The sequence below is a fragment of the Camelus bactrianus genome, chromosome 6 (genome assembly GCF_048773025.1).
Source record: "Camelus bactrianus isolate YW-2024 breed Bactrian camel chromosome 6, ASM4877302v1, whole genome shotgun sequence".
NCBI classification, from domain to species: domain Eukaryota; kingdom Metazoa; phylum Chordata; class Mammalia; order Artiodactyla; family Camelidae; genus Camelus; species Camelus bactrianus.
The window spans coordinates 12,981,978-12,998,144 of record NC_133544.1 but is presented as its reverse complement, the minus strand read 5'-3'; the positions used below and the strand labels follow the sequence as shown (position 1 = coordinate 12,998,144).

Genomic DNA, 16,167 nt, shown 5'->3' with positions numbered 1-16,167 from the left:
CAAGGAGAGCAGATGCAGCGTTCCATCACTCAGTTAAGGATGCAGGGAAGTTCATTTACAATGGAAAAGGGATTCTAGGGATGTCCTTGAGAAGTCCGAGTGAAGTGAAGGGTGGAGGCTGAGTCAGAACAAATGAAGATCCAAGTAGAATAAACAGGAGACAACCAGGGGGCGTGGAGGGACTTCTGTTTACCACAGGGATGGTGGGGCTGGGAGCCTGATGGGACCAGGTGGCATGGAAGACAAATCTCTCTCCGTTAGTCTGCCCCAGCCTGGAAACTGATAGGAGAATCCATCATACGTGTTAAGGAATGGAACACATGACCTCTTGGGGGTCACAATGGGAAGAAATAAAAAAATAAACTCTGCCTCCAGATCAGATTCACTAAATGGCAGATTTTTCACTTGACAGTGCCCTTGTACTGTACTGTAGTCCACACTTGTACATATTCAACACAGGGATATTCATATTTCCCAATATGAGAAATCTAGACAAATTAGATTTCTGGAACAAACACCACAGTCTTAAATACAATAAATATTTAGAAGAGGGCTGTAGACATGGAATCTATAAGCATTTAATGAGTTAATCTTATATGGAAGCTACCTGAGATATTTTATTTTACAATTTCAATGAAGAAATCGTTTCCTACTTTGTGTAATTAACCTCAGAGAAATAGATTTTGGAGACCAGCGTCTCTTTTGACCACTTAGTTGCCCCCCAGAAGCAACTGTCTCCATTACATCTGCCTTATCGCTTCCCCGATGCAGAACATGGCATGTGCAAGTCAGGAAGCATCCCTTTCAATGAAGAGCAAGCATCGAAACAAGCAAGGACTGGCATCTGTTAGCCTATGAATCTGGACTATTAATTATAAGACAAACACGATGTATTCAAGAAAATAGTACCCATTCATTGCTTTTTCTTCAAAATGGAAAGGCACTATGTTTAATTTGTGGTTCTCTGCATTTTAAATAGGCAACTCAATGAAGCAATAAATGTGTTCCTAATGAATAGATTTTTCTACATAGGAAACTCTTAATGGCAAGAGCATAACTGAAGATTTAACCTGGTGAACACAAGAGTAAACAACAGAACACGTAGTGATAATTTGAATTGGCCAGAAAATGATGTTTTGGTAAAAAAAAAAAGATTCACTATTGTTGAAGGTAATTTTTTAGGTTGTGATATAAATGCATCATTGTGTGAAAAGACAAGGTAACTGTTACTCAATTACCAATATCTAAAATGAGATACAGCTCTGCGTATATCCCACCTGTCTCCTCATGTAACTGTTATGCTTGGTCGCTCTGGTGAGACCCTCTGGCCTTCCAGTCTCCCCTGTCTTCTGGGGTTTTTTTCTCCTTTGATCCAAACTCCCACTGCTCTCCTCCTAAACCTTTCCACTGAGTACCTGGAACTTCCATTTCTAATTAAACTATCCTATACCCTAACTTCTTCAGCTAACGTTCACTCTACTGTATGCCTTAATTGAACTTGGTTCTCTATTGGAGACTTTAGTTTTCCTACACCTGTTCTCCAAATCCCCTTCCCTCTTGACTCTTCTGAAACCTCATCATTGATTTCCCTTTCCCTCTTGTTATCTTTAACCTTCTCTCTCTATGGGCTCCTTCCCATAGAATTGTAATAATCTCAAATCTCAACATCTTTCTCTCTCTCTCCACCCACCCTCCACACCTTTTTCTATCTTTCCCTCCTCTCCTCCACCAGCTCTCTCCCCTCCCCTCTTCCTCAATCTTCAAGCAATCGGAGCCTACCACTCCACTGATATTGTTTTGGATGCAGTCAGTAACTCAACAACTACTTCTTGCTAAATTAGAAGAGCCTCTTAATCATCTCACTGATTTTTTGACAACACTGGTCATCAATGACCCCTCCTTCTTCCTCTATTCCCTTGCTCTCAATGACCACATAGTCTCTGGATTCTCTTAATTCTCTGGGCACTTTTCCCAGCCATCTTTGCACACTCGCCTTTCTTTGTTTATCCCCTAAATGTTGGTACTCCCCATGGTGCTCCCTTAGATAGTTGTCCCTTCTTGTTTAAATCCTCCTTCTGCAAGATCTCACTTACCCTATGGCTTCAGGTACCATTTATATGCCAATAATTCTCAAATCTATGTCCCTAGTCCAGATCTTCCTCCTCAGCTTCAGAACCACATACCCAAATGCCGACTGGGCATCTCCTCTTAGATGGCTTGGAGATGGCTCCAATGGAATTCACCCTCCTTTTATAACCTGTACCTCCTGTGTTCCCTCTGTCAGTGAACATTGTCCTTGCTCCCAGATGCTAAACCTGAAACCTAAATTCAATCTTGATGCCCACCCTTCCCTCTTTACTCCCAATCTATTTACCTACATCTGTAAACTTCTCTACACAAGTTTCTCTTAAATCCATCCACATCTCTCCAACACCTTAGCCGTATCCTAGCCCAGGTTCCATCATCTCTCGATTTGATTGCCATGGTGATCCTGAACTGGTCTCCCTGCCTCTAGACATCCATTCTCTATGGCAAGAGAGATTGGTCTAAAATGCAATCTGATGTCACTGTCCTGACTTAAAACCCCCTTGGATCCTCCATTTCCCCCAGGGGGAGGTCCTGACTTCTGGACTCACACAGCCCTTCATGACCTGGCTACTGTCTTCTAGTCCAGTGTCACATCTCACCATCCCTCCACTCTGTGCTCCAGTTACTGAAGTCATTTCTGCACTGAAGTCATCATCTCTTGCCTGGGGACCTTTGTACGTGCTTTTCCATATACCTAAAGCAATCAAGCTCTCCTCTTTCCCTGGCTAACCTTCAAGTATTACTAAAGACATTAATTCCTCCTGGAAATCTTCCTTAAACAAGGCCAGGTGCTACCATATCACCTAGTGCTTCTCCCGTCACTGCGCTTATCTCACTCTATGGGAATTATCTGCTTAAATGTACGTGACTATTAGCCCTGTAGGCAAGACCCACATCTGTCCAGTACATCATATTATCCCTGCATGCACCCAGTACTTGGTAGGGACTCTATGTGTGATAGATCAGCAGTCCCCAACTTTTTGGCTTCAGGGTTCCTTTACACTCTCAAAAATCGAGAATTCTAAAGGTTTCTGCTTACATGGGTTATATCTATCAAAAGTTACCATATGAGAACTTAAAACTGAGAAAATTTAGAAATATTAATTCATTTTAAAATAACATTAAGTTCATTACATTTTAACATAAATTTTTTTAATGAAAACTAGGTAAATTTTCCAAGACGAACCCCCCAAAAATAATGATATAAGAGAACTATTTTACATTTTTGCAGATCTTTTAATTTCTTAGTAAATTACCACTGGATTCTCACATCTGCTTCTGAATTCCCTTTGTGGCATTATGATTGCAGTGTATAAAGAAAAATACAGCTTCACATAGATATGTAGCTGAAAAGGGAGGACTATTTTAACAGTCTTTTCATATAACTAGATATTCTTTCTGGATATTACACTATAACTCAATAAGTGGTAGTTTCTTAAAGGCTAGCTGCACTGTATAATTTGAAATCATATCAATTAACTTTTCATACTTTGCTACATTAAAATCCTTTGGTGTATTTTGTACTTTCAATGGATCTTTTACTCAACCATGATTTTGTAACATCATGCATTGGTTATCTGGAAAATATTAATTCACTGAGTTACACAGATCCTCTAAATGTAACACATTTCATTATATAACGTTTAAAAAATTACATTTGTTAATATCACCACAGAAATTTAGTAGAAAACTCTTTAAGTATTGAGAAACTGTCAAGCTTACAGTGTAGATACAAGTTTCCCAAATTCTAATTTTCACTTGAAAGCTGGAATTTTATCACTGGCAACAAATACTGTCACAGTTGTTTTCCTGGAAATGACAGGCTCACTTCGTTCATTTTTAAGAAAATGTCGACCAAATACTCAGATCTAAATAACCGTAGTTTGTCTGTCAGTCATTCTCTCAAATAGAAACAGTGTTGCAGGAAAACAGTGGCCAGTTCAGATCTCCACTTCAACAATCGTGCAGTGCTTTTCCTGGAGACCACGTGTGGGCATGCAACAGAAACGCAGTCTGGACAACTCCCAGAATGGTAAAAAGATGGGCACTTGAGGGTTAAGATTTAATAAAATAATGGCTTCATCAAGGATATTGAGTGAAAACTGACTTTTTTTTTTTTTAACCGTGAGGGCAAAATGATGATGAATACAATGATTACCAGGAGAGTTTGGGGCTACTGCCTCGATTCACGCTAAACACAGGGGAAACAATTCATGCAGTTAGACCTACCACAGCTTTTGCATCATCGATGCAAATGTCAGCAGGGTGAGACGAGGCAAACTGGGCTTTAGCGTTATGAAAATTGTTTTGACCTCACAGACCGCTTGGGGCTGGGGGTCACACGTACAGAACTGCTGGCTTAGATGAGTGAGTACAGGAAGGAGACCATAGCCAGTGTGGGTGCCAGTGACACTGCTGCCTGGGCATTGGTCCCCTCCCTCGTCAGAGATCCACCCCGAGCACCTTCTGCCCAGCTAACTCCTCTGCTGCCTCCTCCCACTCAACATCTGGTTTTGCCTCAACCCCTGGGTGTTGACACCTGGTCTGTCATAAAAGTCCTGTTTGCACCCCAATTTCCTGGCTTCACTTTTCTTACTATTTCTGGGACCTGGCTGAGTGACCTTAGACAAGGGGCTTCTCTAATCTTCTAAGCCCTCATCCGCGAAACAGCAAGAGAAGTGTCCATCTCGGGCAGTTGTTGTAAGACTGGAAAGAGACCATCTGCATAAAGTGCTTAGCCCAGTAGCTGGCATGTAGCAAGTGCTTAACAAATGACAGCCATTGTTATTATTATTAACACTATTCTTCTGAAAGCGTAAGCTGCCTCCCCCCTAAATGGAGAAGCAATGAACACAGGACTTTTATTTCCTTCCCCTACCAATCCCAGGAGGAGGTTCCTGAGAAAAAGTTGAAGAGTCTATTGGACTTCTCAGACACCAGTTAAAGAATGCGTCACTTGCTAACAAGAATGTTTACACCCTAACAGGGAGGGACCTCTTTAGATGTAAACATTTGGATTATGCATAACAAAGAATGATAAAAAGATTCAGTCTTGAGATGCAGACTCAGAAGGACACCAGCGTGAGGTCTCAACCACAATTCCACGCCTAGAGAGCCTTGATCTGCTCAATTCTGATGACCTTCACCTCTACCCTGCTTCAAAAACTGACCTTCAATGGCAAGACCAGGGGCCAGGTCAACCACCCAGAACTTCTCTGCAAATGAATTGCTCAGGGTCAAGGTCCCATTCATCACGCACAACTCACCACTCTTACAAGTCTACTGCTCATTTATTCCCAGCTTCCTTTCAACATCTTCTGAGACTCCTAGGACCCTGACCACTCAGCATTCTGTCAGTGCACAGATGTCTGTCTGGCTTTCTTTATTCTCCACCTCGCCTGGGGCCCACGGTCCCACGCTTGTAGTTATACAGACCATTATCCTCAACCTTCTGCCTCCTTGTTCCTCTCACCACACCCCCACCCACACAACCCAAACCCGAGATCAGTCCGGTCATCATTCTCTGGTCAGGTTTGGACCCCATTCCTCTTGCCTCCTAAGGGTCTTGGCTCCTTCAATCATGTTCTGATATTTTCCCTTCTACTCACTGTACCTTCCCAAAACATAGATGTTGTTAAATTCCAAGTAAATTCCAAGTTACTTCTTCAAAAGTCATTTACGCCAGTTCTTTCTACTTGTTCGTTGTCAAACACACATGTGCACACACAACAAAGCACATCTGGATCCACCAGGCCCCAAAATGTGATAAGTTAGATCTGGATCATTTGCCTGACAGCAATTTGTCAAAAATAACTTAGTCAAAAATCAAGTTGGTGAAAACACCAAGGTGTCAAAACAATCTGGTTGAAAGGAATACCACTCAGTGACATGCTGCGGACTTTTCGTCTTTTTATTTGCTTCTCTCTCCAGCCTCCACTCCACTCCAGCCTGACCAACAGCTTCCCACTGCTGACAGGTGCGATGGAGATGGTCTCCTCTCCTGGAGGCTCAGCACCAGCAGTGCCCTCGGCCTGGAACGTCTATCTCTCCGACCCACCATCTGCCCCTGGCTGACTCCATTCCTCTAAATTTCCATTGGGGCATCAGTCATAGGGGACTACTCAAAACAGACTAAACCTCAGACTATGAGAATTAAGTAGGAAGAGCGCAAGTGTACAAGAATTGCCAGATTGCTTATACAAATGGTACTAGTTTTCAACACTTAAGTGGCATGACCCTATTTCAGGAGGAAAAAATGCACATAGACATAGAAGAGGATCGGAGGAGCGAGTCTCTAAGGGTATTAGCAATGATTTTCTAAATAATGGGTGGGATTATGTGCATTTTTTGTCTGTACTTTCTGTAATAAGCATGATTGTTTTTGTAATTAGAAAACCTATTTTTGTAAGATACTTTTATTGTTACCATATTTGTATTCCAATTGTTCACAATTATAGACCATTGTGGACAAGGATGAGTAGATAGAAAAAGAATTCAAAAAACAGGTAACTTTTAATCATGTGTAATTCATCTTAGGGTGCGCAAAAATTACCAAAACTAGAGGAATCAGACACCAGAGAGATTAACTTTCAACTAAATGTGATTTCAGCAAGATTATTGGGTTGATCAAATTATATTTGACAAAATTCTACGGCAGCCTTAACTCTACCTCCTTGAGATCTCTTGTGAATCTTTACATTCTCTCTCTTCCATTCCTTTTGTGACCAGGTGAGGAAAACAATCAAATTCCTTACGGCACCCAAGACCCATCATGATCAGAGTTCCATCTAGTTCTTGACATTTCTTCTGCCACATGCTCCTCCACCCCCCAAAAACACCCATTGGCCAGCCATGTGCCCTTTGCCCCAGTAATGCAAACTCCATGTCCCTGAACGCATCACGTGGCTTCAGTTCTCCCTGCCTTTGCATGTGCTACGTGCTCTGAAATGCCTTTGAAACACACACGTGCTCGCACAGAGTGACACAGTGCCACAGTGTGATTAATACAATCACACTGTAGAGTGCTAGTATTAATCCTGTCTGCCCTATGGACAGGACTGCCGTCTTCATCTTGGCATTCTGAGTGTCTCTAGAACTCGGGTGTCCAACGCGCGGTCTGCACAGCAACTGTACCAACATTGCCTGGAATTGTGTGAGGGATGCACATTTGCAGGCCCCGCCACATATCTACTCAATCAGAAACTCGGAAGATGGGGCCCAGGACGGGTATTCAAAAAGCCCTTCAGGTGACTCTCATGTGCCAAGTTTGAGAAGCAGTGATGTAGGTAATCATTAATGTTGTCTGAAGGAACTGATAAACGGTTAAAAACTTGTGATGCTCCTTTCCATTTTTTTGAAATACCTCCATCCCAAGCTTTGATTTTTGCATCGGTCAATCCAAACCTACGGATATGTATATACCTAAATAAAATAAATAACCAATATTTTCCAAATGTCCAGTGAAATTTTACTTAATTATTTGATCACGGTAGGACATTAAACTTTCTCCTCTAAAAAGAGGCAGTTAACACAGGGCTGAAGATTTATTATTAGTTGGCTGCTCAGTGGCTATATTTGCATTACAGGTCTGAATTTTGGTTGGAGAAACGGAACCCCAGGAAGTTAAACCCACACTGTCTTGCTTAGAACATGGCAATTTGCGGGAGGCCAGGTTCAGAACGAGCAGCCTCAGAATCTCCCTCTATTTCTGAGTTCACGGAGTCACAACACTGCTCTACCTTTAGGTGTATCACATGATTAACTTGGTGTAGACACCTTGGAAGCTTACAGTAAATACTCTGTTTTGTGGTCAGGCAATTAAACGTGTAAAGGTCCCTACCTCTATCTGATCGTTACCTACAGGACATTCCTGTGGGGCCAGGAGTGATTTGTTGGTGTTGCGATATAAGCAGCCTTTCTGCATCAACCTCTGTGAGCTGCTGAAGTCTTGGCTCACACTCAAATGCCCCACTTGGGTTTTGTTCAGGAAAGATTTCTTCCAGCTGCTTTATTTGTTCTGCAATTACATGTATGAGCTTCCAGAAAGTACAAGATCACAAGTCAAATGAAAGGCTTCAGTTCCCAGTTCGCATAAAGAGAGAAAATTTGAAACCAAGGAAATGACAAAACATGGTTAAATGAAGGGCTGAGTAGAAACGAGACTGAACAGTATTCTTACCAAGAGGTCAGCACATGCCAAAATGTGAAAGGGAAATGAGACACCGTGGGGTAATCAGAGCATCCTTGTGCTGTATTTATGGCCATGCTTGCAAAGGGACTCAGACTTCCTCCTTAGCATTTACGATTTAAGGCAAAGCAAACTGACAGAAACAAAAAATAAATCTGTATTTAAAAACAAACAAAAACTTGCACATTCACATTCACAGCAGCATTATTCACAACAGCCAAAAGGTGAAAACCACCCAGATGTCCACCAACAGAGGAATGGATAAACAAAATGTGGTATACACTGATAATGGAATAGTATTTAGCCTTTAAAAAAAGGGAAATTCCTTTCAAATGTGGATGGACCTTGAGGATGTGATGCTAAATGAAATATGTCAGTCAAAAAAGAGAAACACCGTAGGATTTTACTGATACAAAGAACCTCCAGGACTGGAACTCACAGACATTGGAAATAGAATGGTGGTTGCCAGGGACTGGGGGGAGGGGAAATGGGAGTTCTGGCTTTGCAAAATGAAAAAGTTCTAGAAATTGGTTGCACAACAGTGTGAACAGAGTTAATGCTATGGCACTGTACACTTAAAAATGGTTAAATGGTAAAAAATAAAATAAATAAAAACAACCACATATACAGGACTTCTGCTTTAAGGATCAGAAGGGTGTATCTAAGAATGAAATCTTGGCATCCTGGAGACTGGTCACCATTTGTGGCAAGAGCCTGGGGATTAGGATAAAGATGCAGGTCTAAAGGGAAAATGTAAAGTAGGGGGAACAGGAGTGGAGAGCTGTGGCAGACGGACGAGTAACTGAAGAACATGCAGATAAAGACTGATAGGTCAGAGGGCGTGAGAGGAAGATGACCTTTGGCACAAAAATGGAGGGTTTGACCAAAAAAAAAAAAAAAAAAAAAAAAAAAAAAAAAAAGAAAGAAATCACCACATGCCCAAAAAAAGCCTAGAAATTTAAGAAGCAAAAATCTGAGGTTTCATGAATCTCAAAATAGATACTGGAAACTATTTAAAAGTCGACAGAGTCCTGATCATCAGTGGAGCTTCAAACACATCACACACATTTACCCACTGTGATGAAGCCTCAGTCTTTCTCTACCACAGGTGGGACAACTGACGTATGCAAAGATCATCAGCCAGTGAGATCTTGGGAAGATGATGTGTAAACAGTGAAGATGCTCTTATCTGAAGCAATCCGGATCAAGAGTCAATCAGCTAATCTTTAAAAGTCTATTGAAAAGGGGAAACATGCCAAAAATGGACACACTGGCTGTAGATGCCATGGTGGACCATCAGATCCCCCAGCTGGAACTGTAAGCTGCTGAGAGTTGACAGGTGAGACCCTCTTGGGCTTCACCTCCAGCCAAAGAAACTGCCTTGCTCCAGGGGACATCACCCTTCCTTGGAGGGTCGGCCACACCTGATGTCTGGTCAGTGCAGGAGGACCAGTACGAATTGCCCCTCTCTGGCACATCTCTGAAGGGTGGTCAGGACCAGCATCCCTCTGGCGTTGGCGGGGGCCTGAGGTGCAATTCTCCTTGTGTTACCCTGCTTCCCTCACTCCCATCCAGGCCTGGTTCCGAGAGCGCTCTCCAACAAGCCTCCTGCATACAAATCTCCATCTGAGTCTGCTTTCCAGGAGCCCTATCTAAGACACAAATACAATGTAAATGTTTAATTTTAAATTTTAAATATAAACATGCATTCGTTCTCTGATATTCTGATCTATGCCAAAGGCTTCATCTTTGGGAACTGGTCCAAGGATCAACATGCTTTGTTCTCTTTCTTACATAAACTACACCTCAAATGAATTACCTTTGATTTCCTATTTCGGTTTCTTAAAAGTAAGAAAAGTTAAAGGCTACTGGAAAACAACCTAGATGTGGAATTCCTCTTGATTTTTAAATTCTCCACCCACCAATCTTTAACAGTTATCTTACCTACAGTTGATGGGACAGATTTTTTAAAAATCTTTATTTTAAATAAAATACACATAACATAAAATTTACCATCTTAGATCAGTCATATTAAGTGGTACATTCATACTGTTTCCCAGCCATCACCACCATCCATCTCCAGAACTCTTCTCATCTTGCAAAACTGAAACTCTGTAACCATTAAACAATAACTCCATTCTCTTTTTCCCCCTCAACCCCTGGCATCTACTATTTTACTTTCTGTCTCTATGAAAATAATAACTTTAGGTGCCTCCGAATTTTTTCTTTAATTTAGGGAGCTACTTTATTAAGTCTTTCCAAAGACTTCAAAATTTATTTAATAGAACAAGCAGCTGTCTTTTTGTACTTACATCCTGTCTGCTTAATATTTCATTAAATAACCTAATTACAAGTGCAACTGGCATAAACAGGTTTGAGAACAAACACCATAAAACAGGTTTGGGGACAAACACAACTCAGTTCGGGCAGAAGTACATGAGGGCGCTAGAGAGAGGTCTCTGATTACAAGTGTCCAGCCTGCTGCGGGCATCCACCCGATCGCTATGCATGAGGACTAGAAGCTTCCTTCAAGCTGCTGAACTGGTTAAGGGACCTTCATCTACTGTCTAAAAACACTGATAGCATTTACTGAGTACCTATTATGTGCCAGGCACTGTGCTAAGTATGTAACTTGCATTATATCACTTAATGTCCAACATCCGTGAGGGAAATATTATCATCTTCATTTCACCTCCAGGAAACCGAGGCACAGAGGAGGACACAAGCAGTTTATCCAAAGTTGCATCACTAAGAAGTGGCAGAGCTGAGATTTTCAAGTTGGTGTGAATTCAAAGCCTGCCCTCACTCCACCTGCTACACTGGCTCTTCAAATGAACATCAAATAAAAAGTGTAACAAGAATAAAAACGGAGAAGCGATCCTTTGTTTTCTGCTGGCATCATATAAAATGACAAAATATGTCGCATGTGGTTTTTTTAAAGACTATAATTTAACAAACAAGGGATGCACTTAAAGCCTCACAAGAAAGGAGTGTAGGTAGTCCAAGCTGCAATTGTTCTTTGTTTACATAGGAATGATTTCAGTTAATTAAAGACAGAAGAGTTAGGCAGTATTTGTAAGGAAAGAACTGAAGTCAGACATTTTAATTATGCTATCAGATTAGCACAAAAAAGAGAAGAGGCTGGAAAGTTCATAGAATATAATAAAAGCTAAGTATGTTGCGTCTCAAGATAACTCTTTGGATCAAGAAATAAAAAGAATGAAAGAGCCAGCACATCTAAAATAATTCAGAGAATCAGATAGTAAGTGACTAATCAGAGAGGTCTCATTATAACCATCTGTATCAACACCCACATGGAAAAAAATCAAGCTACAATTTTATTAGAAGTATTTTCCCAAGAAAATAAAGCATGATTTTTGTGGCTGTCTTTTAAAAAGAAAAATGAATGGCATATCAAAACAGATACAGAAACATTGAAAACCAACCAAAAAAAGAGGAGGCATTTAAGACTGCCAAACCATTAGCAGAAACAAGCTCTGTTTAACAGCCTATGGGAGGCCTGGCAGAGAGAAGGGTCCTCGTCATCCAGGACACACGTGGTAGCTGCCTTCTATATTCACAAGCAAGAGGTCACTCATTGTCCCCCAAGGACGCTGAGATACAAAGATAGCAGCAGAGATTCCCAACAGAACAGCACAGCCAGGAAAGGCTGCCCGTGCCATTCGGCTCTTTTCTGTACCAGCAATCCATCAACCGACGTACATCTAAGACCCAGACTCTGTGTCAGATACCCTGACAACTTCTCTTTCATGGGGCCATCTGACCTAGACACCCATTTGTACACAGAACGTCTTTGCTGGTTGTCCCAAAGACATCTCAAATTGACATCATTATCATCAGCCCCACACCTGACTCTCCTCCTGTGTTCCCTGTCACGCTGAATAGAGCCACCATCCACTCAGACTTCCAGGCCAGGGGCTCAGGGGCCATCCTTAACTCCTCCATCTCCCTCCACTGCACATCCTGTCACCAGGGTCCTGTGGATTTAGACGTGAAACATCACTTGAATGCATCTGCTCTTCTACCATACTCCCTTATTTGAGGACCTAGACTCTTGCAAGAAGGCATCTTAGCAGTGATCAGTTTGGTCAAGGAGTCTGATACATGACCTCCTCACTGAGCTCCAACTTCATATCAAAATATGATGTTCAATTCCTTCAACAAGCAGGGTAGAATCCCTGGAAAAAAATGGGAAGAGAAAGTTCTTTCCCTTAGCACTTTAGGTGTGAGAAATTTTTAGCATCCTTGTTAGAGACAGCAGAACCTCAGGTAACACCAAAAATTTGTAGCCCAAATAAAATAGTCCAGTTTATTTTCAATATCCTTCTATTCAATCAACAGTCTCCTTCTAGCAGTTTTAAACTATAGTGATTCATTCTGAGTAAACACAGAAATATTTCCTAAGGAATTTCTCCCAGGTAAGAACTGTAAGGATGCTACTTGGATCTTCCAACACAGTTGCCTCCTGGAGTCTTTCCAACAGCATCTGTGCTGACATACAACATACAGATCTGGCTTTGAACTCGGCCACTTCCTAACTGCAGGCCTTCAATCAAGTTACACAGTCTTACAGAGAAAAAGAAGACAATGGCGTTTGTTTGTAAATAAAGCTTGTTAAATTCAACAACAAATATTTAGGGTTCTTCCATGTCTTGGCTATTGTGAATACTGCTGCTATGAACATAGGGGTGCATGTATCTTTTCGAATTAGAGTTTTCTCTGGATATATGCCCAGGAGTGCGATTGCTGGATCATATGGTAGGTCTATTTTTAGTTCTTTAAGGATCCTCCATACCGTTCTCTACAGTGGCTGCACCAACTGACATTCCCACCAACATAACACTGTAAATCAACTATACTTCAATTTTTAAAAATGCAGAACAAAACAAAACAAAACTTCAATTAAAAAAAAAAGGTTCAACAGCAAATAATAAAGATCAGCCAAGGGCCAGGCACTGTCTTGAGCACCTGGGATTCCAAGATGAAAGTCACAGCTCTGTCTCTGGCACTTCCAGTCTAGTGGGGCAGACAGATATGGAACAAGAAATGTGACAACTTATGAACATGCTAGAAGCAAGATGTGAGCAAGCTCCATGAAGAGGGAAGACTGGGGAGGATGGAGAAGAACTGAATGAGAACTTATTTGAAATGGGAAAATTATGCAAACACTTGATGCCTGATACCTGACTCACTTAATAAATGCCTTTCAGTAGTTTTGTTTTGTTTTGTTTTGTTTTGTTAACCCACATTGAGGCTTACAATTGTTACTGACCTAACCTTTCTCTTGTCTTCCTGAAAGTTCTTATATATAATCAGCAATAAAACACCTGAGGGTCACTGTATCGTGAAGACAAACAGCCCTGACAAAAGGGCCTCTGTAAACAACAGGCACTAAATTGCCAGGTATCTGAAGAAGCCACCTGGGAAGTCAAGCCTCCAGCCCCAGGGAAGCCGTCAATGGACTGTGGTCCTGGCCAATGTCTTGTGTCACCTCATGAGAGGCCAGGAGGAGTCAGAACCACTGGTTAAGCCTCTCCTGGATTCCTGACCCCCAGGGATTCTGCTGAGTATCAGGGTAACTTGTTACTCCAAAATAGATAACTAAGACACAGGTCAACAGGGCATTAATGATATGGTCTTTATTGTCAGGATGGCATAATTTTCTTAGTTAAAAACCAACTCCTTCCATTTCTTTTCTCTGGAGCATAGAAACAGGAGATGCCCGATCCTGGGTTATGAGACAACATGGAGTTAGTGCTGGTTCTACTTCTTTCTTTGCTTCACATCAACACCCCAAGAAAGAGACTATAGTTTGAAATGCCAGAATTATGTGACTATAAGAGAGTGACGGGTCATGACTCCTTAAAAAAACATTTAAAACAAGGTACACAGCAAGGCAAGGAATAATGAAAGCAAATGACTTAGCACTAAATTGTAAGAATTGAGCAAAGAAAGCAAAGTAAGTTCCAGCTACAATTATTAGATAACAAACTATGAGTTTTTAATTTATCAGAACTGGTGATCTTGGTACTCCATTTCATTTATTTAAAAATATAATTTTTATGGGTCGTGTGAATTAGTATTTAGTAAAGTTGAAAGGTGCTACAGTTAGTAGTAAAGTTTCAAGGTGTTGTATCTGGAACCAAAAGAAAAGGCATTTAATTCTCATTTACTGTTTGTCTCAAAATTTAAATTCATTCATTCACAAACATTCACCCTATACCTAATTTCTGCCAGGAATTACCCTAGGGCTCGGGAATGAACTGGCAGGAACTATGATCTGTGACCACCAGCAACTCACAGAGGGTAGACCAGTGCTTCTCATATGTGCATGACCAATGGGGATATTTTAAAATATGGATACACAGGCTGATTTATAGGAACTCACATATTGAAGGTGGGGGAGTGGGACCTGGAGATCTCCACGGTTTTAACTCATCACTGCTTGTGATACCTAGTCTGATGGTTCTCCACCACCAGGGTGGACAGTCATTCAATACAGACCACAGACTCAATCATCAGATACTTACTGAGCACCTGATCTGCAGTGCAGGTGCTGGGAGCTGGGGGGGGGGGGGGGGCTACTGTATACCGGAAAAGATGCAACATGAAGTTAGAAGGATGACAGTCAGCCAAGTGGAGGGGGAGGTGATGTTCCGTCATAGGCAGAGCACGCAGTGCCTTTTGGGAGCAGGGGGGCGGAGCGTGCACGAGGAACTGGGCCACATCCCCAAAGGTGGAATCACACCAGGTAGGCTCGATGATTAAGTTAAAAGACACAGTAGCATATTCATGAATTCTGAGCTTCTTTTCATTTGAAAGAGACCTAATTGAGCCTCTGCTACAACCCCCAAGGTCACACAACAAAGAAAGGAGCTGAATCTAGGTCCTGCGACTCCAGTTCGAATGTACTTTTTTCTTGATCACTTCCTCCTAGGCATAAAGGACATCTTAAAGAACCAGAACAAGAACAAAGTATATTTTTCATTTCTAAGAAGATTGTGTTGTTACTATAGGCATACTTTATCTCGGGAGCTATCAATCTGGGGCATTTTTGAAAAGATACAATCAGCGAAGAAAAAACAAGGTGGATGTGAAAAATGTCTTTGAAGCTATTTCAGTTGCTACTGTTGGAAAATGTTTGAATTTCAACTCTAGTAGGCATAAAATAAGCTTATAGAAAACAGTAGTTTTGAAATCTGAATCAATGACCTAGAAATAAATCTCAGAGAGGGATAAACGAAATTTTGAAAGAGCAGAATCAAAGAAAATAAAAATGTTATTTCCAAATGGTTTGTAAAAATAATGTTTTTGGGTTACAGTGTGGAAAAAGGTACATTTTAGATCTACAGGTATTAATGATATACTGGCATTTTGTTACCTAACACCAGCTGGGTAAGGAGTGTATTTCCATCAAAAGGGTTTATCACTGGAAATAACTGAAGGATATTCACCAATAATACAAAATAGTCTCACCAATAATACAAAATCTTTCCCCTTTTCAGGGTCTTTGCCATCTGGCACCTACGCCTGCCATTTTCTGAGGTTACTCAAAGGAAATCATTTTGTCCTTCTCTGGTACAAAATCAAACTCAGATCTCTTATTTCTTGATTTCTCTGTTCATCCTGCCTTCTGGAATCACTGTCTTCCCATTGTTCCCATGAAACTGTAGGTTCCTGGCTGTCCTCTGACCACTCCTTGCCTGGGCATCCCTCCCCATCGTGGGCAACCTCTCAAGGCTTTGCCTGGTCTGCTTCTCTTTCTGATCCTCCATTGGCCAACATGGCACCACGATGCTCCCACTCACCCAGGCTCCCCAGCCCCGGGAGTTAACTGACAGTTCTGTTGGCACTGCTTCCTAATATCCAAT

General features: G+C 41.5%; 1 protein-coding gene across 8 annotated transcripts in view; it reads right to left on the bottom strand.

Annotated features, from left to right (window-relative positions):
* EFCAB11 (EF-hand calcium binding domain 11) overlaps nt 1-16,167 on the bottom strand; it is a 190,763-nt gene that overhangs the window by 103,543 nt on the left and 71,053 nt on the right. Inside the window, exon 6 of one of the 8 annotated variants that reach the window (XM_045505711.2) lies at nt 8,415-9,927. The exons of the other annotated variants lie outside the window; for them this stretch is intronic. Within the exon in view, the coding sequence (XP_045361667.1) occupies nt 9,924-9,927 (4 nt within the window). The 3' untranslated portion in view covers nt 8,415-9,923. Of the gene's footprint in view, nt 1-8,414; nt 9,928-16,167 lie in introns of those variants that run through there. 8 annotated transcript variants of the gene reach the window in all.